This window comes from Hyla sarda, chromosome 2, assembly GCF_029499605.1.
Source record: "Hyla sarda isolate aHylSar1 chromosome 2, aHylSar1.hap1, whole genome shotgun sequence".
Taxonomy (NCBI): Eukaryota; Metazoa; Chordata; class Amphibia; order Anura; family Hylidae; genus Hyla; species Hyla sarda.
The window spans coordinates 315,255,559-315,283,270 of record NC_079190.1 but is presented as its reverse complement, the minus strand read 5'-3'; the positions used below and the strand labels follow the sequence as shown (position 1 = coordinate 315,283,270).

Below are 27,712 nucleotides of genomic sequence, written 5' to 3'. Positions count from 1 at the left end.
GCAACATCTGGAAGGGCACAGTGGTGTCCAAACTGTGGACCTCCAGATGTTGCAAAACTGCAACTCCCAGCATGCCCAGACGCCAAGGGCTGTCTGGGCATGCTGGGAGTTGTAGTATAGAGGGTCCCAATACAGCAATGCATGTCGCTTTAACTCACTCACTCACCTGTCGCCGCCTCCGCCGCCGTCTTCATCGCCGGGATCCGGGTCTTCAGGGACGAGGTAAGTACCGGGGCCGGGCCCCAGCACTCCCCCGTCCCCCGTCCTCTCCGGACTTCCAGGAAGTAACCGCCCCCCCCCCTGCGATTGGTCGGTTAAGAATCGCAGGGCATAGGAGGAGGGGGCAGGCTTGCCACCTCGCTCCTATACGTTAGCATGGTCCTGGCTGTCTGTGACAGCCGGGATCATGCAAAATTACCGGGCGGTCGGGTCCCAGAGACCCGATCAGCCCGGTATCGCCGCAGATCGCAAGGGCGATTTCCCTTGGGATTTGCGGCGATCACCGACATGGGGGGCCTACATGGCCCCCCTCGGCGTTTGCCCTGGATGCCTGCTGAAGCATTTCAGCAGGCATCCGCTTCCGATCTCTGCCCGACGAGCGACAGGGACCGGAAAACACCATGACATTGTGGAACGTCATTGGTCCTTAAAGCCCAGGGTGCCATGACGTTCCACAACGTCATTGGTCCTTAAGGAGGTTAAAGGAAGTCTGGGTTCCCTACCTATCCCCGTCTCCAAGTACAAGACCATTGGGGTATGGTCAGAGACAGAACAGGGATAACATGAGATCTTTTTAACTCTATCCCTCACTTCTCTATTACCTAAAAATAAATCAATACGGGAGGCTGCTTGGTAAGAGGTGCTGAAACAAGTATATCGACGACTGCGTTTAAATCCCCTGCAACAACAAGGGGGACACCAGATCTAGACTGGAGAAATTGAAGCAACTCAACAAAAACCTCCAATGAGAATGGCGGGGGAATATACAAAAAAGCCAAGATCAATTGTACCTGATCGAAAAGACCATGTAAAAAAATATATCGCCCCCTAACATCTATCTCCTTAGCAATAATCTCACAAGTAATAGATCTATGTACATAGACAGATACCCCGGCCGAATAGTTTGAGTACACTGCGTGAAATTCCTTACCCGCCCACCGTCTAGCGGCTTTAGATTTTGTTTCGTGCGTCAAGTGGGTTTCAAGGAGGACTACAACTGCTGGGAGTAAACGGGAAATTTGATCAAAAATAGCACATCTCTTCACCTTGTCCGACATTCCCCTCACATTCCAGGAACAAATATTAATCATCTATTTAATAAGAAAAGAAAAAAAATGCGTCGGCGGAGTGCCCTCCCAACCCTAGACCCCCCCACCCCCCTTCCATCCCCTCCCCCCTCTCCCCTACCTGACCTTACTTTGATGAAATACATCTCTAGCGCCCATTCCAACATCTCCCCCCACATTCCACTCCCCCCAACAAGAAAAATCTATTTATTAATGTAGTTATAATTACAGCCCCTGAGAGTCCAGCCAATAATTTGCTTGCCTGGGGTCCAAAAAGAATAACACTTTCTCCTTAAAGTTCACTCTCAGTTTTGCTGGAAAGAGAACTGAGAATCCTATGTTAGCTTGATGCAGTCTCCTCCTGACCTCCCTAAAAGAAGCCCTAGCCAGTTGGGTCTCCCTAGAGAAGTCAGGATAGAGAGATATACGAGAATTGTTATACATCAACCCCGGCTGACCTGTCGCTAGTCTCAACAAGGCGTCAACAATCCTCAGACAACAAAAATTTCATTAACATGGTTCTGGGTGGAGTGCCCACAGGGGGGCGCTTCACAGGGACTCGATAGGCCCGCTCTATTTTAAATAGATTGGTAAACTTAATGAGGGACATTTATCAAATTTATCAATGTTTGCTTATGTATTCTTTTTTTTTTGTAATTTTTTCCTTACTTTTTTTTTTTGCTTATGTGTGACTTATTTATCAACTGGTTTCAGCCTGTTGATAATTTTCTTTCACGTAAGCAATTTTTCCTTTTTTACTTTGATAGTAGCTTTTTCTGCTCCATGTTTGAGCTGGAGTAAATTTAGTCAATTTTTAACCCTGTTGCGACTTTTTTTTGCGCAGTTGCGACTGTCGCAGTTAATAAATACCTGACTACCCGTAGTCCATTTTAAAATTATTACTACGTAGTTAATTTTTGGAAAACTTGCTTTTCTCGCTTTCCAGTCAAAATGTCGCACGAAAAATCGCGTAGTCGCAGTTGCGACAATTTTGCGACAATTATAGTAAAGAAAACCTGACTAAACCCGTTGATAAATGTCCATAAATATCACTAAAAGTTTTCTTAATCCATAATTCACAAAATTCCACAGGAGAATCCCCCTCCTCCCCCTCAGGGAGGCCTATGAGTCTAATGTTTGAGCGTCTAGCTCTATCTTCCATATCAGTTAATTTCTTTTTCAGAGAGTTGTTCTCCTCACAGAGTTTATCTGTTGTTAATTTAACCAGATCAACTTTGGTTTTAGTTTCGGGAACCTCTTTTTCAATAGCCATTACCCTCTCTCTGACTTTATTAAGGTCATCCCGAATAAATGACACTTCCGTGGATACAGTCCCCAACTGAGTAGATAAATCTTTAAGTCCCAAATTGCACTGTTGTAACTCCGCAAGTATGTTTTGTAACATCAGTTCATTAGGCTGCTTCTCACTCTCACTCTCTCCCTCCTCCCGAGGCAGCACTTCATTTCTTGAGCTCGTCCTATTGACTGAAGGAGAGGGACTTTTATTTTTATTAGTAGCAGATGGGGAGGACCACAACTTGTCCAACTTTCCCGTGCTTGATTTTTCTTTATCCTTAAGGGGACTATTAGCTGGATTTCTTTTCGGTGCCATATCCCAAATAGCCACTCCGCACTAGAACAGAGCAAAAGAGTAGCAGCCTGAGTCAGCCATCTTGAGTAAAAGTGAGGCAAAGAAGAGGGGGGGGGGGAGGGGGGAAGACAATACAGATACCTCCAGGAGGGGGGCCTCCCTCCTCTCACTAGGAGAGACCCCCATTCAGTACAGATACAAAGAAGGAGGCGGGGGGACCCTGACTGCCACCCAAGGGTCCCCCCCCCCACAATACACTCCGCAAAATTTCCAGGGTGGACTCAGCCCCCCTCCCCATACCCACAATGGCAGCCTCCATTCATCTCCCATGTCCAGCTCAGGGACCGTCCGTCCAGCAGATCCAATGCAAGTCCAGGAACAGGGGGGAAGAACAATAGATAATGTGGCGGCACACAATACGTTCCGAGGTATCCTACCTCAGACCAGAAGTTCTCCCTGCAAGCGCACACTCCAGCGCGGCAGTCCGTCCGGGGGCAAGTGCGCCGAACGCCGTGCACGGTCACGTGAGACTCTCACCATCACGTGACTGACGCACGGCCCGGCGCGGTCTCATGACCTCACCGCCAGTCTCACGAGAGGCCGGGAAGCCGCCGGCGCCCACCATCCCGGCAAGGAAGGGGCCCCAATGCACCTCCAAAAAGGGATCCGGTCCGTGGAAACCACACCGAGCAATCGCAGCGGCCGCATGCCTCAAGCGCCCATCAAATCCGGAGTCCATCGATCCCAGGAGCCCGCCGAGACATCGGGAGGAGAGGTGAGGGGGCGGAGAGATGGCTAATGCGTCATGCCGTCAAGGCGGTCCCCAAAGTTGCCATTTCTTAATTAAATTCCAAACAGAGGATATTGACATCTGAAAACGTTTTGCTATCTTCTTATATCCTTCTCCAACTTTGTGAGCGTCAACTATTTTCAGTTTAAGATTTCTAGACAACTGCTTAAAAGAACCCATGGTGCTGATTGTCGGGGCAAGGTCAGATGAGTCTGGGGATTTAAAACCTTTGAGATTGACATCACCTGGTCTTCACAGATGATGATTGAGAACAATCCATGACACTGGCAGGTCTCAGCTTTGCAAAGGGGGCAGTGCATGCTATAAATTCTGCAGGGTGCCCAAACTTTTACAGATGCCATTTTTTAGTTTTCTGTTATTTTGAAAATGTAAATGATGGAAATAAAATCTAACTTTTGTTGACATATTATAAGAATGTCTAATCTGTAATTCGATGCCTTTTGGAGATTTTTCCATCTTTCCTTGGTCTCTTTATGCACATTAATACAAATTTTTACCTGGGGTGCACAAAATTTGGATCCCCACTGTAGCCGCAGTGCGGCCTTCAGACTGGACTTTACACAAAGACAAACTACTCCCCATTTCCGTGTTGTCCGATTCTTCCTGATTAGACTATAACCCTGTATGTTGACCGCCCAGTCATAGCTATCGTCCAACCATGTCTCTGTTATACCCACTATGTCATAATTTTCCTCAGACATTATCAACTTTTTTTTTCGGGGGCAGGGCCGTGACGTCACAGTGCTCCGGCCCACATGATCGCCAGTAATCAGACCCGGAGCGAACATGCTACGGGGACTGATTATAATGGGGTGCTGCTTACAAGATCACGGGGTCCCCAGCAGGGATAAGGGGATAAGATGTCTTAGCACCGGAGAACCCCTTTAAATATTCTAACCCCTCCCTCTGCCCCACCCACAAGTACATTAATAAGTCACACCTCTCTATCTAAACTATCCTCCACCTCTATGTTGTAGGTTCCCTACCCCCCAGTCCCTAGTTTAAACACTCCTCCACCCTTCCAGCCATCTTCCCCCCAAGCACAGCTGCACCCTCCCCATTGAGGTGCAGCTAGTCCCTACGGTAGAGCCAGTAATCGACAGCGAAGTCGGCCCAGTTCTCCATGAACCTAAACTCCTCCTTCCCTCCTTCTGAACCACTTGTTTATCTCCCTGATCTCCCGCTGCCTCTCTGGTGTGGCTCGTGGTACAGGTAATATTTCAGAAAATTACCTTGGAGGTCCTTGCCTTAAGGCCCTGAAATCATTTTTAAGATCACTCCACCCACCTATCATTGGTGCCGATATGTACCATGACCACTGGGTCTTCTCCAGCCCCACCCAGCAACCTGTCAACCCCCCCGATGCCCCGGTGGGTATTTGGTGATGATCCCTGAATCCTTCGTTACATGCATGAGTACCTTCTGCCCCATGCCTGGAAAGTAACATCTCCCCCCCAATCCCAGCGGCATAGTCAAAGAGGGCTGAGGGAGAGGCATGGATTGCCGCCATGAGGGAGAAGAGGAGACAGGAGCTCCTTAATAAAGAGTTACCATATGAAGTGCGACAAGCACAACAAAGAGACGCTAAGCATCTAGAGTAGGTCTATATCCGGATGCTGGATCACCATAGACCTGGAGAGCCAACGGGCACCAACAGTTCCTACTCCAGTGGCGCAAGCCGCATCTATACAGATGATGGTAACCATCAGTCCCACCATATCTGTTTCAAGATTGTCTAAGGTGTCTTTGAACACCACAGTTAACCCCTTGGAAGGAGCACCAGGGGTCCACGTTATATGTCACAAACTAGAAAAAAATTTAGATAGTCGTGCCTAGGATGGACAGTTCCCTGCATATTGAACCCTGTATGGCGAAAAGCACCTTTACTCAGTTATATTGCATTGCTAAAGTAAAGTGGGCAGTGTGCTTATTTTTATTTTCTTTTTTTGTTTCTCTCTGTTCTTTTCCAGTTCATTATGCAACGTTTAAAAGGGTTATCCAAAGGATAGGGGATAAGATGCCTGACCGCGGGAGTCCCGCCGCGGGGGACCCCCGGAATCATGCACGCGGCACCCCATTTTTAATCAGTCCCCGGAGCGTGTTTGCGACCACCGGGCCGTCACGCCTCCGCCATCGTGTGACATCATGCTCCGTCCCTCAATGCAAGCCTACGGGAGGGGGCGTGATAGCTGTCACGCCCCCTCCCGTAGGCTTGCATTGAGGGGCGGAGCGTGACGTCACACGGGGGCGGAGGCGTGATTACAAACGGGGTGCCGCGTGCATGATCCCGGGGGTCCCCAGCGGCGGGACTCCCGCAATCAGGCATCTGATCCCCTATCCTTTGGATAGGGGAAAAGAAGTGTAAGCACCAGAGAACCACTTTAAGAAGATGCGCCTGGCAACCTGCCAAGAACATTTACAGTAACCATATTCTTGAGCGTATGTACCTGGCTATGGCCAAGAACATTTACAGTAACCATATCCTTAAAGAGGGATTCCAGAATTTTTTTTTATTTGACTATGCTACAGGGGCTGTAAAGTTAGTGTCGTTCATATTATAGTGTCTGTACCTGTGTGTGACAATTTTCTCACAATTCTTCTGTGATTTTCATTCGAATATTTATTTTTATCAGCATACAAAATTACTGTTGTCTCAGACTTTCCCAGCTTGCAATGCGGCAGAGACCTGACTCACTAGTCAGCTGATGACAGGGAGCCTGTCTGCTTCAATGGGTGGAGGGATCGCTTGGTGGGAGAGACAGATCAATCTGCAACAGCTGTAGGCACCCTGATTGAAAACCACACTGATTTGAATGGATGCAGCTCATTTATGTTTCAATGGGTGGGGTGGCTGATGTGTGAGAGGAAGGAAGATGGAATTGCGGGATTTGTAGTCAAAAAAAGAAAATTCAAACAGGAAATACTACCGTATATACTCGAGTATAAGCCGACCCGAGTATAAGCCGAGACCCCTAATTTCAACCCAAAATCCCAGGAAAAAGTTATTGACTCGAGTATAAGCCTAGGGTGGGAAATACCTCATCCCCCCCTGTCATCATCCAGACCCGTCATTAACACCCTCATCATCCCCCCTTCATCATCCCCTTATCATCCCCTTATCATCCCACACATCCCCCCTTCATCATCCCCTTATCATCCCACACATCCCCCCTTCATCATCCCCTTGTCATCATCCCACACATCCCCCCTTCATCATCCCCTTATCATCCCGCACATCCCCCCTTCATCATCCCCTTATCATCCCACACATCCCCCCTTCATCATCCCCTTGTCATCATCCCCACCCCCCTTCATCATCCCACACCCCCCCTTCATCATCCTCTTCTCATCATTCGCCCTCAGTGGTCTTCAACCTGCGGACCTCCAGAGGTTTCAAAACTACAACTCCCAGCAAGCCCGGGCAGCCATCGGCTGTCCGGGCTTGCTGGGAGTTGTAGTTTTGAAACCTCCGGAGGTCCGCAGGTTGAAGACCACTGCGGCCTTCAACATCATCCAGCCCCCTCTCACCCCCTTTAGTTCTGAGTACTCACCTCCGCTCGGCGCTGGTCCGGTCCTGCAGGGCTGTCCGGTGAGGAGGTGGTCCGGTGGGATAGTGGTTCCGGGCTGCTATCTTCACCGGGGGCGCCTCTTCTCCGCGCTTCCGGCCCGGAATAGAGGCGTTGCCTTGACAACGACGCAGAAGTACGTTGGCAATGAACGCACCTCTGCGTCGTTGTCAAGGCAACGTGACTATTCTGAGGCCGGGCCCGAAGCGCTTAGAAGAGGCCTCCCCGGTGAAGATAGCAGCCCGGAACCACTATCCCACCGGACCACCTCCTCACCGGACAGCCCTGCAGGACCGGACCAGTGCCGAGCGGAGGTGAGTACTGTACAGAACTAAAGGGGGGTGAGAGGGGGCTGGATGATGTTGAAGGCCGCAGTGGTCTTCAACCTGCGGACCTCCGGAGGTTTCAAAACTACAACTCCCAGCAAGCCCGGACAGCCGATGGCTGCCCGGGCTTGCTGGGAGTTGTAGTTTTGAAACCTCTGGAAGTCCGCAGGTTGAAGACCACTGCGGGTGGGGGAGTTCACTCGAGTATAAGCCGAGGGGGGTGTTTTCAGCACGAAAAATCGTGCTGAAAAACTCGGCTTATACTCGAGTATATACGGTAGTTCACAAACAGCTAACCACAGTGTTAAGGTAATCTCACAACATAGCAATTTAGTCCCAAGACATGTGCAGATCCTTCCTAAGCAGGTCCATTACTGTCTTCCAGGTACATACTAAAATCACCTTACGGTGGATAACCCCTTTTTTTTTTTTTTTTTATATTTTTATTTTAATAATTACAAAAACACATTGTACAAATCCGATAAAACAACATCACCATTGTACAAATCCGATAAAACAACATCACCAATCGGAAGAAAAGCAGAAGCCATAGAAGCCAAATTAATACTTGTTTACATAGTATGTCTAATCAACATGTTCCATATTACGAGAAACCTTACTTATATTTTGGGCCATAATGTCCCAGTCTTCCTCAGACACGGTGCCCACTATTCCGGACCATTTGTCTTTAATTCTGTCGATCCCCCTTACTCCAATAATCTTATTTAATTTCTTATACAAAATTGAAATTCCATTTTTTTTAAAGTGCTCTATTTGAGTTAGTGCTTCTATGAAATTGTGTTTCTGTGCTACATATATCTCCTTATCTATCGTGTTATGGACTGCATGACTAACTTGCCAATAGTACAGCCAATCATTATCACTAATATCATACCCCCTTTTTATGTGTTCAAATGAAAAGAGTTGTCCTTTATCAAATAAATGTTCTAGTCGTTTTATACCCTTACTATCCCAAAAAGTTGACTCACAATTCACCAATTCCTTAAGTTTATTGTTACCCCATAGGGGTGTGAACCCAAAACTATTTCCTACATGTAATTCTCCCTTTAATCTTTCCCATACTTTCCTATATTTATACCATAACATCGTGTTGTTTGACCCACTCTCCTCATAATCATCTAATTTCAACACCTCGTATATGTTCGCTTTCTCCTTATCTACTACAGTCTTCTCCAGATATCGTGAATTTCTCCAATTCACGATTCGTACCAACTGCGCGGCCATGTAATAGACAAAGAAATTGGGCATATCCAATCCCCCCCTATCTCCAGGGGCCATAAAATATTTGTACTTCAGACGAACCCTTTTTCTTCCCCATAGCAATCTACCCAGTATCACTTCTATCTTCCGGAACCAGCATTTGCCGATCCACACTGGCGAGGCAGCAAGAAAAAAAAGGATTTGTGGGAGGACCACCATTTTTATTATCGCCATCCTTTCTGACATAGAGAAGGGCATTTTAATCCATACTTCTACTCTCTTCGCTAAGCTATTCAAAAGGGGCCATATATTGTTGCTCACAAACCTATCATTCGTGGCTGCTATTTTTACTCCCAGATACAGGAAACATTCATTTTTTTTAACACGGATAGTCTTCCCACCGTCTCCCCCATATCTTCATCCAGGGGGAGCATAGTAGATTTACTCCAATTTATCCCCAACCCAGATAGAGGGGCAAATGCCTCGAACATCTTAATGATACGATGTATTTTTTCTTGTGGGTTGGTTACAAAGAGGAGAATATCATCTGCAAATAACAGGATCTTACTCTTCTCTCCGTTTACTCCAAATCCCTCATAAACATCATTATCTCTTATCCAAGCCGCTAAGGGTTCAATATAAATTAAAAATAAGAAGGGTGAGAGGGGGCAGCCCTGCCTTGTTCCTCTGCTTAGTCTGAATGGGTAGGAGGGGGTTCCATCTACCACCACACTCGCCTCGGGGTTAGTGTATAGTAGCTGAATATACCTCAAAAACCTCGGGCCCACCCCCACCCTCTTCAAAACTTCCCAGAGGTATCCCCACTCCACCCTGTCAAAAGCTTTAGTAGCATCCAATGACAGAATGGAGCGGGGGCCCCGGGATCCACTCTGGATTGCTTCATACACCTGATGAATATTGTCATGAACCGTTCTTCCTGACCTAAACCCTCCCTGGTCGTTGCCCACCACTACCTCCACTACTTTTTCCAATCTCCTTGCCAGTGCTTTCTCTATTATCTTTATATCTGTATTAAGCAAGGAGATAGGACGATATGAGCCCAAATCCAAGGGATCCTTATCTTTTTTTCCTAATGAGTCTAATATTAGCCTCACACATAGATTTAGGGAGAACCCCCCCCCCCCTCCAGGATTCATTAATGATACCCAGCAGTTTTGGAAGTAGCAGAGTTGAATATATCCTATATATCTGGAAGGGAATGCCGTCAGACCCGGGGGATGTATTCCCTTGGATTGATGCCAATGCCTCCTCCAATTCCTGGAGGGAAATTGGGTCGTCCAGGGAATCCCTGACATCCTCTGTCAAGCTTGGAATATTAATTCCCCTCAGGAATTCTTTTGATCATCCCATGCCATCCCTCCCTGCTTTCCCTTACCCTTCCCCCACCCCCACACACCCCCTCTCCCCATAATGCACCGTACTTCTACTATGCACTCCTATCCTAGTGACACCCCAGAGAACACCCCGACCCCTCCCCCCTCCCCCCCGAGACGTACCATTATTACTCAACTAATACTTCCAACCCCTAATGCCACAGTAATGCCTTATATTAGATGCCTTCTTTATCCATCCAATCTGAGACTTCTTGTGGGGTTCCATATATTGTTACCTTTCCCTTATGCTCAACCCGGAGTCTCGTTGGAAACAGCAGAGAGAAGGGCACCCCTGCGTTCTTTAGCCGCCTTTTTATCTCCCTAAAGGATGCCCTTTTCTTCTGGGTCTCCCAAGATAAATCCGGATATAGAAAAATATTCTGCCCATTATACTGTAGGTCCCTCATCTCTCTTGCCCTCCTAAGGATAGTATCCCTGTCCTGGGAGGTATATAACTTAATTAGGATTGTCCTAGGGGGACCCCCCGGAGGGGGAATACGCCTTGGCACCCGATGAGCTCGTTCAATCCCAAACATTGGGGTAAGATGCCCTTCCCCTATCCCCTCCTTCAACCACCTACTAAGAAACTGTATGACAGAGTCCCCCCCCCTCCACCCCCTCAGGAAACCCCACCATCCTTATATTACTTCGTCTAGATCTATCCTCAAGGTCTGTGAGCTTATCTTTAACAGAAGTCCTCTCCTTTTTCAAGTCATCAACCTCCTCCTCCAAAACCTTGATCCTATTTTCTGTTTTAGGGGCTTCTTCCTCCAATCTGGAAATCCTATCTCTCATTTTAGTCATATTGTGTCTTATCAGAGATACCTCGGTAGATACCACACCCAGTTGTTTATTTATCTCCTCAATTGCACAATTAGATTTTTTCACCCCTCCCAAGATCTCCTCTAACATCTGTGTTCCCATAGGGGGCACAGACTGCCCTTCCTCAGTTTCTTCCACCTCCAAGACCGAGTACCTAGAGCCTGTTTTACTAGGGGAGAGGTCCTTCTGGGTTCTAGTTTTTATACCCACAGCTGGAGACTTCCACATTTTATCCAGTTTACCCATAGCCCCCTTGTCTTTTTGTGGCGAGCTACCCCCTGATCTTCTGGGGTTCACCTTAGGGGCCATTTCACCCACTATTTCTCTTCACTTTATATTTGTGGGATGTATGTAGCACTACGGGGATATCACGAACCAACTTAGCAACTTTATACACCATAGGCCCACCCACTCGAGAATTTAAATCCCGTTCTTTACAGCATACAAAAGTAAGAATTCACAGTCCCATATGGCTCTGAGGAGCGCTTAAAACCTAGGGTATCACACCCTGATCCAGAAATATCCACCACCAGGTATAGCATACTAATATGCAACTACAGAATCATTAGCGTATTCACGCTCCCCCTGGTAGACAGTGCAATCACCCCCCAGAGTCACTGATCTTATCGGGTCCAAGGAGGGGTCCAATTTCATGAGAGAGGAATTCTGCTAAGACCAAGTTGTTCAATTTAGTCCAAGAGTCCCGGTTTCTCCTGTATAAGAGAGAGAGAGGGGGGGGGGGGGTAAGTCCTCCAAAAACATCGATTTTTACAGCATGGCAAGCCATAGGTACCTCTACGTGACCATAATTATACCATCCATACTCCTCAGAGTCCACACAGCTTTCGTTATGGGCAGAGAGTCTCCATGATTAAAAGTAAAAGATGCCTAAAGGGAGGAGGGAGGGGGGGCGTCAGTCCCACATTGCTCAGTTAGCTCAGTTCCCCGAGGCGTCAATTATCCATTAGGGCTCAGCCCAGACAGGTAGAGCAGGAGCATCTCTATCACTGTAATTAGGCACACTGTAGCTCCTTCCTCATGTGCGGCAGCCAAACAGCACCCCAAGCTAATCATATACATGTCTGCCTCATAAGGACATTTAATAAACTTCAATGGGCGCTCCACAGTTATCAACCATCACAGGGGGAAGAGGGGGGAGACCCGGACAGATGCATTGCTGCAGCTGCCACTCACCAAATCGCTAGGAGGAGTGACCAGGCAGAGAGTCAGGAATCCAATATTGTCCATTCCACATGGGGCCAGTGCAAGGGGCTGCTGCTGTTCGGAAAATTGCCGGGGTATTAATCAATGGTTTCACCTAGTTGGAGGGAATCCGTGAGTAGGTTTCATGGCAGTTTGTCCTCATGTAAAACACATCCATGCAGAGAGATTGCTGAATAAGAAAATCTGCCCCCCAAAAGGGAGCAATAACTCACCGGCTCCTGCACTGTTAAATCACATGTAGCATCTGACAGCTCCACTCTCTATCCGCAAGAAAGTGTCTGGGCCAGTCTGTCCAAATCCCAGCGAGGAGTAATGGAGATCCACACAAGCCCCTCGGCACCTCCGCATCCCTGTGGCCTACGTGAGGCAGGTGCTACATATATAGGCCTCCGGCACAAGTCCGAAGCTCCTCTTAGTAGCTGGCCGAGGCAAAACCACACCCCCCCTCTCTCACCTCCTCTCCGGCATCCCCTTCCACAGCACCTCCCGTCCTAGCCGACGACGGGCTATACCGCCACCTTCTCGCTCCTCCCTCCTCCGACCGCAGAATCCAGCGCCCCCGGCTCTCCAAGTGTATGTACCTGGCTAAAATATGGGCAAAATGATAAAAATAACAAGCAAGATTTCTGGCTCTCACAGACCTGTAACTACTTCCCTTAAGGACCACAGGTTTTTCCACTTTCATTTTTTCCTCCTCACCTTTTAAAAATCATAACCCTTTGTCACGATCACACCCTATAGGTACAGCTAAGACGCTAGAGAAAGTGTGATGGTGCAAGGGTTAAAGCCGCCAGACCTCTGGGTATCCACTACTAGTCCCAGCAAGTCACCAAATTAACCCTCAGATAAACGTGTCAGAAAGGTGAGCTCATATATTTAGAGATCAAAGACCAGAGCTGATTAATTAAACATTTAATCTGATAAAAGGTATCACAGTGCTATGTATTTAAAAATAAACAAATGATATACAGTTACAAAAATATGAAAGAGTTTAGCAAGGCAAGTTCAGAAAACAAAAGATGAAGTTATTACAGCCAGACCCCCAATAAAATGCAATACACAAACACACAGTCTGAATGACCCTAACCCCCAGGTCTTAGTTTATACACAGATACAAATATAAAACACATGTATGTTTCCATAATCAGGCCTTGGGCCCGACACCCAGGGCCGCCATTAGGGGGGTACAACCCATACCCTTGTACGGGGCCCGGAGCTGCCCTGGCTTCTTTTTTTTTTATAGAGTTTTTTTTTTTAACCGAGTACCGTTACCGGGGGGGGGTTTGCTGATGGGGGCCCGGGCCAACAGGGTCTGTCACTATACTTACCTGCTGCCGCTGGCTCCTCCAGTCCTCCAGGGTCGGCAGAAAGAACTACTTTGCGCACGTCCGCTGCGCATTGATGCCGGCGGCGACTTCCTCTTCAGTTGCGCTGTGGCGGAGCTGAGGGAAGCCGCTCTGCTGCTGCCTGTCTGCTGTGGGGACTCTGAGATCACCACTGCCACCTGGGACCCGGCAATTGAAAAAGGCAGTGGGCTTGCAACCTGCAGTGGGGGGTAAGTGACCTGCAGGTGGGGGGGACGGGGGGCTACGCCTCTCTGAGAGGGGCCCAGGCCAGGCCTACCACTATGGGGGACTCTATTACCAGAGGGACCTATCACAACTATGGGGGCAAGTATTAAAGGGGTAGTCCAGTGGTAAAAAAAACATCCCCTATACTAAAGGATAGGGGATAAGTTTCAGATTGCGTGGGGTCCGACCGCTGGGGCCCCCCGCGATCTCCCATACGGGGTCGCGGCTCTCTGCATAGAGAGCGCGTGTTAATAGTTGCAGTTAATAGTTGCCCCCCATGGTAGGACTCTCTGTTAAAGGGGTAGTCCAGTGGTAAAAAAAATATCCCCTATCCTAAGGATAGGGGATAAGTTTCAGATCGCGGGGGGTCCGACCGCTGGGGCCCCCCCGCGATCTCCCGTACGGGGCCGCGGCTCTCTGCATAGAGAGCGCGTGTCGACCACCGCACGAAGCGGCGGCTGACACGCGCCCTCCATACACTGCTATGGTAGAGCCGACGGCAATTTCCGGCTCTCCCTTAGCAGTGTATGGAGGGTGCGTGTCAGCCGCCGCTTCATGCGGTGGTCGACACGCGCTCTCTATGCAGAGAGCCGCGGCCCCGTATGGGAGATCGCGGGGGGGCCCCAGCGGTCGGACCCCCCGCGATCTGAAACTTATCCCCTATCCTTAGGATAGGGGATAAGTTTTTTACCACTGGACTACCCCTTTAACAGAGAGTCCTACCATGGGGGGCAACTATTAACTGGAGGGGCCTACCCAAACTATATGGAACTCCCTAAATAGTTTGGGTAGGCCCTTCTGTTAATAGTTGCTTCCGTTCCATATAGCTTGGGTAGGCCCCTCTGTTAAAGGAGTAGTCTGGTGGTTAATAACTTATCCCCTAGTTATAGATCACAGGGGGGTCAGAGCGCTGGGACCCCCACGATTTCCTGAATGGGGCCCCGGCAGTTAGCCGGAAGATGGCGTCCATAGCCCACATGAAGCCACGGCCGGCACACCCCCTCAATGTATCTCTATGGGGTATGTGGAGGGGCGTGTCAGCCGGCGCTCCGTGCAGGGTACAGCACCCCCCCCCTTCCTGCCGACTGCCGGAACCCCGTGTAGGAGATCGCAGGGGCCCCAGCGCTCGGACCCCCCACGATCTACAACTTATCCCCTATCCTTGGATAGGGAATACGTTTTTTTTCACCAGACACCTTTAACCCCTTAAGGACCAATCGGGTATCCTTGTAACCATATGGACCTACAGAATAAAGATAAGGTGTAATATTTACTAAAAAGTGCACTGCATAGAAACTGAAGCCCCCAAAATTTACAAAATGTTTTTTATTTTTTATTTTATGTAACCCCACAAATATATATTTTTGGGTTCACCATAGATTTTATTATGAAATGACTGATGTCATTACAAAGTACAATTGGTGACACAAAAAACACGACCTTATATGGGTCTGTGGATGAAAATATAAAAGAGTTATGATTTTTAGAAGGCGAGGAAGAAAAAACAAAAATGCACTGGAAAACATTTTTTTTTAAATCAATTGGTGTTGGAAAGTTTAACAGATTTGTAAATTGTTTTTATAAAAAAAATCTTGAGCCTTCCAGTACTTATCAGCTGCTGTATACTACAGAAGTTCTTTTCTTTTTCAATGTCTTTCCAGTCTGACCACAGTGCTCTCTGCTGACACCTCTGTCTGTGTCAGGAACTGTCCAGAGCAGTAGAGGTTAGCCATGGGTATTTGATCTGGACAGTTCCTGACACGGACAGAGGTGTCAGCAGAGAGCACTGTGGTCAGACTGGAAAGACATTGAAAAAGAAAAGAACTCTTGTAGAATACAGTAGCTGATAAGTACTGGAAGGATTAAGATTTTTGAATAGAAGTAATTTACAAGCCTGTTTAACTTTCTGGCACCAGTTGATTTAAATAGTTACATAGTTACATAGTTAGTACGGTCGAAAAAAGACATATGTCCATCAAGTTCAACCAGGGAATTGAAGTAAACCAGGGAATTGAAAATAAATGTTTTCCAGTGGAGTATCTCATTAAGGCCAAAATGGACTGTGTCCCTAAGGGGTTAAGGCCAAAATGGGCTTGGTCCTTAAGGGGTTCAGTTCCTAGTCTAATCAGTATGTAGTGGGGCATAGGGAGTGGAATTAATGATCACCTCCATATACTTAACTGGAATTTAAAGTGTAGGTACTCTATAGTGGATACCAGCTCTGATAAATTCCAACAGCAGCATCTCCACATTTTTTTGCATGATGAGTAGTAATATATTATTAAAGTTAAAGTTATTTTGTTTTTTTCTAATTTATTCACTTTTTATTAGTAATTATGCAATAATAGGTATATTTAAGTTTGTAGAGGGGTTTAATGGTATTATTGCCCGATGGGTTTATGTATTGTTTGATTTGGGCGGTACCCTTCCTTAACCGTTGGGCAAATACCTGTTGTTGTTAGCTACCCAAACTATATGGGGACCACTATTGAAGGGATTATCCAGTGCTCATTGACCTTTGGCCATTGCATATGATCTATAGTGTTCCTGCGGTGCCCCCGGTGTCCTGCTGTCTGGACTGGAATGGGACACCAGAAGCTCCACAGAAATGCTGGAGATGAATAAAGGTCTGTTAGATTATGTGCAATGGCCAAAGGTCCCTTAGCGCTGGATAACACCTTTTAACAGAGGGGCCTACTACAACTTTTTGGGGGCACCTTTTAATAGAGGGGCCTACAACAACTATATGGGGGCACAGAATGGGCATACAACTATATGAGATGTATAAAGCAGGCACTATTACTGTGTGGAGCAATAAGTATGGGGAGTTTGTAAAGAGGTTGGTTTCAAGGGGTACTTCGGTGGGAAAAAATATTTTCAAATCAACTGGTGCAAGTTAAACAGATTTGTAAATTACTTCTTTTTAAAAATCTTAACACTTCTAGTACTAATCAGCTGCTGTATTCTACAAATATACTACAGAAAAATTTGTGAAATTCTTTCCAGCCTGAGCACAGTGCTCTCTGCTGACACCTCTGTCCATGTCAGGAATTATCCAGAACAGAAGAGGTTTTCTATGGGGATTTGCTTCTAATCTGGACAGTACCTGACGCAGACAGAGGTGTCAGCAGAGAGCACTGTGGTCAGACAGAAATGAAATTCACAAATGTCTCTGTTTTATACATCAGCTAATAAGTACTGGAAGGATCAAGATTTTTTAATAGAAATAATTTACAAATCTGTTTAACTTTCCGGCATCAGTTGATTTGAAAACATTTGTTTTCTACTTGTTTCCACCTGAGTTCCCCTTTAATTGTGATGAAGAAAGGAGTCTAAAATGTTTGTCTGGCAGGTACTGTTTGGGCCAGAAGAAACCCTGGAAAAAGCCAGAAGCAAAGAAAAGAAAAAGTGGATAACTCTGATTAGAGAAGACGCCCCCTGTGAAGACATCTCCTGTGAGTCCTGAAACAAAACTACACTGTAAACATTCAAACGGTATGCAGAGCGCTTGTGTATATGGGGCATGGAACATCTTAGCTATGAGGAGCGATTAAAGGAGTTACAATGGTTTAGTCTTGAGAAGAGACGTTTAAGGGGGGATATGATAAATGTATATAAGTATATTAATGGCCCATACAAAAAACATGGAGAAAAACTGTTCCGGGTTAAACCCCCCCAAAGGACGAGGGGGCACTCCCTCCATCTGGAGAAGAAAAGGTTTAGTCTCAAGGGGCGACACGCCTTCTTTACCATAAGAACTGTGAACTTATGGAACAGTCTACCTCAGTGACTGGTCACAGCAGGGACAATTAACAGCTTTAAAACAGGCTTAGATACATTCCTGGATCAAAATAACATTAATGCTTATGAAGAAATTTAAAATCCCATCCCTTCCCCAATATTCCGCCACACCCCTACCCTTCAATTCCCAGGTTGAACTTGATGGACGTATGTCTTTTTTCGACCGTACTAACTATGTAACTATGTGTACAGTGGTAGCTTCAACCATATGGTCGCTGTATTGGTGGAATATTGGTCTTTGTATGAACATAGAACATACTGACTTAATTGGGACACTGACAGCAGGTCACCCACACTAACTGGATGGGTACATAGTAATAATGTGGGCAACCCTGATTCTAACAATGCATAGTGCGTTCCCTAGCCCTGAGTGCACTGGTATGCTTTAAATGATGTGTTAGTGTACCATTGCACTTGAGGCTAGGGAACGAAAGAAGATCATTTACAAATTTGTATAGACGGCAGTATCACTGGAACAGCTAAACTAATCAGGGTATTCAATGTTGTATCGCTAATGGGTCTTTTTTTTCTTTTCTATATCTGGTCACCTTGTATATGGGAGCTGTTTAAGGGCCTACTTCTGCTATATGGGAATTGTATGGGGGCCTAATACTGTTATATGGGGGCTTAACACTGAGCACTTCTCAATTTTGAAGGTTTTAAGTCACATTTTACAATGTATCAGCATAAGTCTGGTTAATTGAAGCGGAAAAAGAAGAGAGAAAGAGAATAGGAAGAAGAAAAACTTAGAAAGAAAAATGTGTTGTTGAATTTTTCTCAAGAAGCAGAAATCAACAGTGGATGCTGCCACTGAAGAGACTGTTGTGGCTTCTGAGAAAGAAGTTTGTGTTGAACCAGAAGAGGAGACTGCTTCCTGCAGCACATCTTTTGCAACTGACACGGAAGGTTATACTGAATACCCACAAGAAGAAGATGAAACTCAGGCTGAGCACATTTCTGACCTTGTGGAAAATGAAGAGGAGCCAGATTGGAGGGATCCAGCAGTTTGGCCAGAGGTGAAGACGGATAAAGACAGAGAAATGATTGTGATGTGTGGTTTAGATAAAGAACAACAACTGCAAGAAATGATAAAAGGTATGGACACGGATTGTGAAGAACGATCATTCAGTGAGTTTTTGCTTTATGCAAAATCATCAAATGGACGAGAGAAAATAGTGCGGGACTGGCTAAGGTGGCGCACCAGCAAGCACATTTTGTACTGTGTGACTTGTCTAGCATTCTCTTCTGAACGTGGCAAAGCTAAAGTTTTCTTTGTCGAAAAGAGGGATTTAATCCGTCAAAAAAACAAGTGGAATTTTCTGTATAATCGACTGCCAGAACATGAGAATTCAGTCAATCACAAGCAGCATTATTGGAGTTGGAAGCAGCTGCAAACATCCATTGCAGGCCATGGTTTGGACTCCCATTTGCAGAAAAGCTTGGACATGGAAATCAAAAAATGTACTGCTTCATTAGAAAGACTTCTAGATGTTATTTTATTTCTGGCATCAAGAAATTTGGCATTTCGGGGAAGCTCTCAAAGAATTTGAGATTTGCACAATAGGAATTTCCTTGGTATACTTGAATTAATAGCACACTATGACCCAATGCTACAGGGACATCTAGAAAAAGTGAAGAAAAGCCAAGAAAGTGGAAGAAAACTTCATGCACATTATCTCTCTTGGGCAACTAAAAATGAGTTCATAAATATATGCGGCAAACATGTTTTGGACACCATTCTGTCTGAAAGGAGGAATGTAATTTATTTTTCTCTAATATGTGATGCAACACCAGATATATCACATACAGAACAAAATGTTATTGTTCTAAGGTATGTGCATAAAGATCAAGAGACTAATAATTGGATTATTCAAGAAAGGTTTATTGAATTTTTTGAATTTACCCAAAAGATTGGTGAAGAAATAGCAGAAAAGCTGTTATTGAGACTGGCTGAGCACGGCATTAATCTAAATGATTGCAGAGGTCAAGGATTTGACAACGGTGCGAATATGTCTGGAAAGAACAAAGGAGTTAGAGCACACATACAAAAGAAGTTTCCAAAAGCTATATTTTGCCCCTGTGCATCTCATTCTCTGAACCTTGTTGGTGTACATGCCGCTTCCTGCTGCAAAGATGTGATTACATTCTTTGGAAGTGTAAATCGTTTCTATGTACTCTTTAGTGGAAGTCCACAAAGGTGGAAAATATTGAAAGAGGAAATTGGAAGTTCACTCCATGCCTTGAGTGACACCAGATGGAGTGCTAGAGTGGAAGCTGTTCGCCCAGTTGCTCTAAGACTTCCAGGCATCATTGAAGCCTTAGAAAAAGTAATTTTATCCCAAAGACTTTCAAGTGAGGCTCATTCTGAAGCAATAGGATTGAAAGATTATTTTTCATCTTTTAAGGCTGTCATACTTGCAACATTTTGGTTTAAAGTTCTGAAGATTTTTGAAGAGAGAAACAAGATTCTTCAATCCAGATCTGTTTCAATGGAAGTCGGAAGAGAAAATATTAAATCTCTTTTCTTGGAAATGCAGGCACTTCGTGACAAGTGGGCAGATCTACTTTCTGAGGCCAAACTTGTGGCTGAAGAAATGGGGATACCAAAGATCCTGAAAGCACCAAGGAGGCTGAATAGTCTTAGAAAACAGCAGCCAGATATATGTATTGAACCAGAAGAAGCTGAAACAGACTTCAAGATCAAGGTTTTCTTTGTGGCACTTGATTCTATAATTAGTGAGTTGAACCAGCGGCTTCAATCAATGGAAAAGGTTTGCCGTCTCTTTACTCCCATCTTGAAATTAAGAACTCTTTCTGATGCAGAATTGGTAAACTCCTCAGAAAAGATGATCTCTAACTACACTGAAGATCTCTCTAGCTCTCTTATAGGTGAACTACAGCATCTTCGTAAGGTATATGATGCCACATTTGCTAAAGACTTGGCTACTCTTGACTTGCTGAAGTCCATTCATCAATTACAGCTTGAAGGAATATTTGGAGAAACATGTATTGCTCTCAGAATTTTCACCACAATTCCAGTCTCTGTTGCTGAAGAAGAGAGAGCATTCAGCAAGCTATCTTTAATTAAAAACTATCTACGGTCAACAATGAGTGAGCAACGTTTGAATAGTCTTGCACTTCTCTCCATTGAGCATGAGCTTGCACGAAAACTACATTTTAAAACTTTGATTGAAGACTTTGCAAGCCTTAAAATGAGGAGATGGTCAACTCGCCATAGTTAAATATTTTAGTAATTTATTGTATTTAGTTATTTATTTACTGTTTTGTCAGTGGTTTTATTTATACAATTGAAAAGTTGCCAAGTGGTTGGTTCAAAGTATTAAACTAAAGCATTAAACTAAAGGGCTCTTGTTTTTCTTGTCCTGTGTTTTGAAATATTTTTTTTTTATAGATGATGGGGGATGCATAGAAAAGAAAGTGAAGTTAGTTTAGGGTCCTTCTCCAAAGCACCTTATATATGGGGGGGGTCGTAGGGGAGGGCTGGGGGCGGAGTCAGGGGCCTATAGGCGGAGTCAGGGTGGGCAACCGCACGCGGAGGGGGGGGGGCCTGTCCTTTAGCTGTGTAGGGGCCCCAAAATTCCTGATGGAGGGCCTGCTGACACCTCCCCCTTAAGATGGAATCTAGAGAAAGAAAGGAAGGCGCCTCATGTGCGGGATCAGTAGATCTTGCAGGTGGGGGTAAGGGACGGTGATTCCCAAGCCGCTTACCGAAGTTGGTTGTGCGCCCATACACAACAAGGTTAAAAGCAGAAGAGATATGGAAGAAGGTCCACTGCAGCCCTCAGGAGGATAAGTCAACAGCCTCAGGGTACCTGGTTGCATAATCTACAACAGTGAGAATAAATTGTTTCCCTGTGCTGCTGGGTATAGCTAGAGGCCCCAAAATATCCACTGCCACTCATTCAAAAGGTACAGATATGACTGGTAGGGGAACTAGGGGAACACTTGTTACATCCCCAAACTTACCCACCCTCTGGCAGACACGACAAGATCTACAATAATTGGCAACAGCAGTACCCATACCTGGCCAGTAGAAATTGTGTGCCGCGTTGCATCTAATAAATCCATTGATTTTACTTGGCTGTCTGATGGTTCCTCTCTGCGCCAGACAAACTCCTGACTCCCTGGTCATTCACTTTTGATTCTACCCTTAAGATGGAGACAGAGAGATCTGGCCTCTCCAGGCTGATAGATCTGTCTCCATTAACCGTCTATTTCTTTTCTTGAAACCACAGGCCCTGCATTCCCAGGCAAAGGTGGCACTGAAGGGGCCTATTTCCTCATTTAGCTGCCTTTTCTTTGAAGCTAAGAGCTGTGGGTTGATCTCCACATCCTGAAGGGATCCCTGGCTCTTAGTTTCCTCCACTAGGTCCAGTAGGGGATCACTACCCAGCCCTTCCTCTGGTGCACTGCATACACTGAGTACCACCTCCTCAGGGTATAGTATGCCATATTAATGTGGTACTGTCTCTGCCTCTGACCTTTCTCATCAAGGGCAACTACATATGTGGTGGGTTCTAGGCGCTGCAGAATGGGGAAGGGACCCTCCCAGGCAGCCTGCAACTTATTCTGCCTGATGGGGTTCAGAACAATTACCTTCTGTCTCACTTCATAGACCCGGTCCCTTGCATTGTGATCATACCAGTACTTCTGCCTGGACTGTGCTGCTGTGAGGTTGTCCTCTACCAGCCCAGTCAATGCCTGCCTCTTGTCCCTGAACTTCAGAACATACTCCACCACAGAAGCTACCAAATGCTGTACATTCACCTTCTTACAGAGACATTGCATGAGATTGGACATGAACTGTGTGCCCTGATCAGTGAGCATTTCTCTGGGGAACCCTACCCTGCAGAATATACTGATCAGTGCATCTGCCACCTTATCTGCTCCGACGGAGGATAAGTCAACAGCCTCAGGGTACCTGGTTGCATAATCTACAACAGTGAGAATAAATTGTTTCCCTGTGCTGCTGGGTATAGCTAGAGGCCCCAAAATATCCACTGCCACTCATTCAAAAGGTACAGATATGACTGGTAGGGGAACTAGGGGAACACTTGTTACATCCCCAAACTTACCCACCCTCTGGCAGACACGACAAGATCTACAATAATTGGCAACAGCAGTACCCATACCTGGCCAGTAGAAATTGTGTGCCAACCTGGACTTTGTCTTGGCCACGCCCAAATGTCCTGCCATTGGGGTCTCATGGGCTAACCTTAGCAGCTCTTTCCTGTACTGCCTAGGAACCACTAGCTGCCTCTCTCTCTCCTGGGGCCCTAGCATGCCTTTGGAAAGGGACTCCCAGTAAAAGATATTGTTTTCCCAATATACCAGTGTCAGCATCAGGCTGTTCAGCACGTTGTCTCAGCCCTTCAATGGAAGGGGCACTGCGCAGAGCTTCCCGGAAATGCTCATTTCCCTCCCCCATCTTGGGGCATCAGGGAGCACATTTCCCCCAGGTGAACTAGCATCTCCACCTTCCTCTGCTGTGGCTTGCAAGTCACACAGTTTGCCCCTTGCATCACCATCCTCCCTTCTTTTTAAAGCTGCAGCCCTGGCACGCTGCTGACGCGTTACCACTGCCACCATTGGTATGCCTCCCTGGGGTTTACCTTCCTCCCCCTCAGTTTCAGACATAACAATGTTACAGGCATCATACACAGGGCTATCACTCCTTCCCTCCTCCTCCTTAGGCTCACAGGATTGTGACATACCACTCACTGCTGGTCCCTCATCCTTAAATGTCACAAGGGACACACCAACCCCTCCCCCTAGCCCATCTCCCCTAGGTTTTGGCATTGGCAATTCATTGTCACCACATTTTACAATACACCCCATTTCACTTTTGGAAAACAATACTGGTTCAGTCACAGGTAAACATTTATCAATCCCCTGCACTCCCCCACCAGTTACCACATTTCACGGTGTCTCCCAAAGTCTTGCACAGTACCTCAGAATGAACAGGGCTCTCTCCTAGCCCATCCTGTGTGCAGGTAGTGTCCTCTGGAGCATAATGACAGACCATCCGACCCAAATCATTCCCCAGCAGAACATTAACAAGGATGTCCTCAGAGACCCCCACCTCCCGCAAACCTTTGCCTGTACCCCAATCCAGGTACACATGGGCCATGGGCACAGCAGGCCGCACACCTCCAATTCCTTTTAAAGCCATGGTTCTTCCAGGGATTATGTCCTCTGTATCCACCACTTCAGGCCGCACCAAGGTAAATGAGGCTCCAGAATCTCGCAAACCCACTGTCTCCCGGTCACCCACAGTTACACTCTGCAGGTTATCCGCTCTTTTCTCCACCGCTCCTGACACCAGAAGAACGGCTGTGTGTCCTCCAGCTACTGGTGGAGAATTCTTTTTGTTGGGGCAAGTGGCACTCAGGTGCCCAATATTGTTGCATCTGTAACATTGGCAGGTGTCCCCCTGACCCAATGTGGCTCCTGTTGCTTTTGGTGCTGATGGCAAGAATTTTCCGGCTGGCTTGGTGCTGCTGGTGGTGCTCTGTGGGTGTGTGGCTCCCCTTCAGGTACTTGCTCCAGCTTGTGCAGATCCACACTTTGCTGTTGGTGCCCGGTTGTTGGCAAAGTCGTTTCCAAGTTCTGCTGCTTCCGTTGCTGTCTTGGGCTTGCAGTCCAATATCCACTCTCTGGCTTCAAAGCTCCGTGTTTGGAGAAACTGATCCAGGACCATCAAGTCCTCCAGGGCCTCATAGGTAGTGACGTGTAGGCCCCCAGTCCATTGCCTGAATGCAGTCCTTAGCTGATCTGCATGTTGAGTGCAGCTTTCTGTGGCACTTTGTTGCAAAGTCCGAAACGTTTTCCGATAAGCCTCTGGAGTCAGGACTAAAACTTTTTAGCAGGGCAGATTTTTAGTCCTGGTCACTCTCAGTGGGAAGCGAAGCAAACACATCCAGAGCTTTCCCTCGCAGCCGTGGGGTTAGATATCATCCCCACTGTTCCTTAGGTAGATGGAACTGCCGGCAAACCTTTTCAAATCCCCTCAGGAACACATCCAGATCACCATCTTTCTCCAACATGGCGAAATGTTCCAAGCAAGGTTTGTGGTCTCCTTGATCCTGCACATCACTGCGTGCAGATAAAACATCACCTCTCAGCCTCAGAACCTCCAATTTGTGCATCCGCTGGGCCTCTCTTTCTGCCGCCTCTCTCTCTGCAGCTCGTATCTGTGCCTCTCTCTCTGCAGCCCGTGCCTCTCTCTCTGCAGTTTGGTACTGGAGAAGCAGTTGGAGTTTCATATTGGCATCCACATTCCCAAGGTGTTGTAAGGCAGTCCGCATATAAGAGTCCAAGGCCTCATGTGGAGTACTGTCCTGATGGGGAGTATTGTTATATTCCCCAGGAGATATCAGTCATTGGATGGCAGTTCCAGCTGTAGGACTTTGTCTCATGTCACTCAGCTCTTCTGCACGGGCATCATACTCCACAAGATCAGCAATAAGTTGTTCCTTGTTCTTTCCTGCAGTAGGGATGTCCTTTTCTTGGCACATTGGCTCCAGTGCAGGCTTGGACTGCTTGCGATATGCCTCCATATTTCCGAGATGAGACAGAGGAGGTAAAACAGGAGATGGGGAGGACAGAACTGTCTTGCACTCTTTTTGTATGTCTTTTAAACCAGCACTGAGCTCTGTCTTTGGAATTTACACACAAGAATATGTATGCAATTTCTTTTTAGTGCTAAGATTTCCTTACAGGTAAAATGCAGCAAGCACTAAAAATCTCTAAATATATCCCAACGCTGCCACCAGTTGTCGCGATCACACCCTATCAGTCCAGCTAAGACGCTAGAGAGAGTGTGATGGTGAAAGGGTTAAAGCCCCCAGACCTCTGGGTATCCACTACTAGTCCCAGCAAGTCACCAAATTAACCCTTAGATAAACGTGTTTCCACCAGAGCTTCCTTCAGAAAGGTGAGCTCATGTATTTAGAGATCAAAGACCAGAGCTGATTAATTAAACATTTAATCTGATAAAAGGTATCACAGTGCTATATATATATATAAAAATAAACAAATGACATACCATTACAAAAATATGAAAGCGTTTAGCTAGGCACATTCAGAAAACAAAAGATGAAGTTCTTACAGCATGATGGCATAGCCGTCCTTGTCAGTGAGAGTCCAGCTCTTGCCAGCTTTTGGCACAGCCTTGAACAACAGTTGAGTCCAGCATTTTAAGTCTTATCTGCTTCTTTGGAGGGAAACTCCATTCCGCCCCTCCCCACTGATCCCACCAGGTGGGGCATCTCTCTTCCTGACCCCTTATCTGTTTGATTATAGGATGGGACCAGTGTGCATGACTTCAAAGGAGATACCAAACAGCCAGACCCCCAATAAAATGCAATACACAAACACACAGTCTGAATGACCCTCACCCCAGGTCTTAGTTTATACACAGATACAATTATAAAACACATGTATGTTTCCATAATCAGGCCTTGGGCCTGACACACTTTCAATTTTGCAGCTAAAAATCCATATGATGGCTTATTTTTTGCGCCACCAATTCTACTTTGCAGTGACATCAGTAATTTTAGCCAAAAATCTACAGCAACGAAATTGAAGAAAAAATGCCATTTTGTAACTTTTGGGGGCTTCCGTTTCTACGCAGTACATTTTTCAGTAAAAATTACACCTTATCTTTATTCTGTAGGTCCATACGATTGAAATGATACCCTACTTATATAGGTTTGATTTTGTATTACTTCTGAAAAAAATGCAGGAAAATTTATACGTTTAAAATTGTCATCTTCTGAACCCTATACCTTTTTTATTTTACCGCATATGGGGCGGTATGAGGGCTAATATTTTGCGCCGTGATCTGAAGTTTTTAGCAACACCATTTTTGTATTGATCTGACTTTTTGATCACGTTTTATTCATTGTTTCATGATATAAAAAGTGACCAAAAATAGGTTATTTTGGACTTTGGAATTTTTTTTTCGTGTATGCCATTGACCGTGCGGTTTAATGAATTATATATTTTTATACTTCGGACATTTTCGCACGCGGCGATACCACATATGTTTATATTTATTTTTATTTACATGTTTTTTTTATGGGAAAAGGGGGGTGATTTGAACTTTTATTATGAAAAGGGTTAAATGACATTTATTAACTTTTTTTTTAAACTTTTTTTTGCAGTGTTATAGCTCCCATAGGGGGCTATAACACTGCACACACTGATCTTTTACACTTCACTGCAAAGCCATAGCTTTGCATTGATCAGTGTTATCGGTGGTCGATTGCTCAAGCCCGCATCTCAGGCTTGGAGCAATCAATCGCCGAAGGGACGCACCGGAGGAAGGTAAGAGGACCTCCGCTCGCATCCTAGCTGATTGGGACACCGCATTTTCACTGCGGTGGTCCCGATAAGCCCAACTGAGCAGCCGGGAAGCTTTTACTTTCGTTTTAAAGGATTAATAGCGCCCGGCACCGCGATCACTGATGCGCGCTATTAGCCCCGGTTTCAGATACATGCCAGGACCGACCCGATAGGACACGGGGTACCGCGTAAATATACGTCCTTGGTCGTTAAGGGGTTAAGAGTCTCCTCTGTCCTGCATTTTCTAACTTTGAAACTCTCTGCTTGTAAGGAAAATGGATATTCCAGATAAATTATATATCGATTCACATATACAATATGTCTACTTTATATTTGCATCATAAAGTTGACATGTTTTTACTTTTGGAAGACATCAGAGGGCTTCAAAGTTTAGCAGCAATTTTCCACTTTTTCACAAAATTTTTAAAATCGGAACTTTTCAGGTTCAGTTTTGAAGTGGATTTGAAGGGTCTTCATATTAGAAATACCCCATAAATGACCCCATTATAAAAACTGCAGCCCCCCCCCCCCCCCCCAAGTATTCAAAATGACATTCAGAAAGTTTGTTAACCCTTTAGGTGTTTCACAGGAATAGCAGCAAGGTAAAGGAGAAAATTAAAAATCTTCATTTTTTTTACACTCACATGTTCCAGTTTGTAAAAGGAGAAAAAGCCCCCCCAAAATTTGTAATCCAATTTTTCTTGAGTAAGGAAATACCTCATATATGTAC

The 27,712-nt window shown here is 45.9% G+C and overlaps 1 protein-coding gene across 9 annotated transcripts in view; it reads right to left on the bottom strand.

Annotated features, from left to right (window-relative positions):
• NAV1 (neuron navigator 1) overlaps positions 1-27,712 on the bottom strand; it is a 526,544-nt gene that overhangs the window by 402,505 nt on the left and 96,327 nt on the right. The window contains exons 1-3 of one of the 9 annotated variants that reach the window (XM_056557728.1): positions 12,725-12,788; positions 12,454-12,650; positions 12,212-12,335 (exon numbers count right to left, since the gene is read on the bottom strand). The exons of the other annotated variants lie outside the window; for them this stretch is intronic. Coding sequence (XP_056413703.1) covers positions 12,212-12,265 — 54 coding nt within the window. The 5' untranslated portion in view covers positions 12,266-12,335; positions 12,454-12,650; positions 12,725-12,788. Of the gene's footprint in view, positions 1-12,211; positions 12,336-12,453; positions 12,651-12,724; positions 12,789-27,712 lie in introns of those variants that run through there. 9 annotated transcript variants of the gene reach the window in all.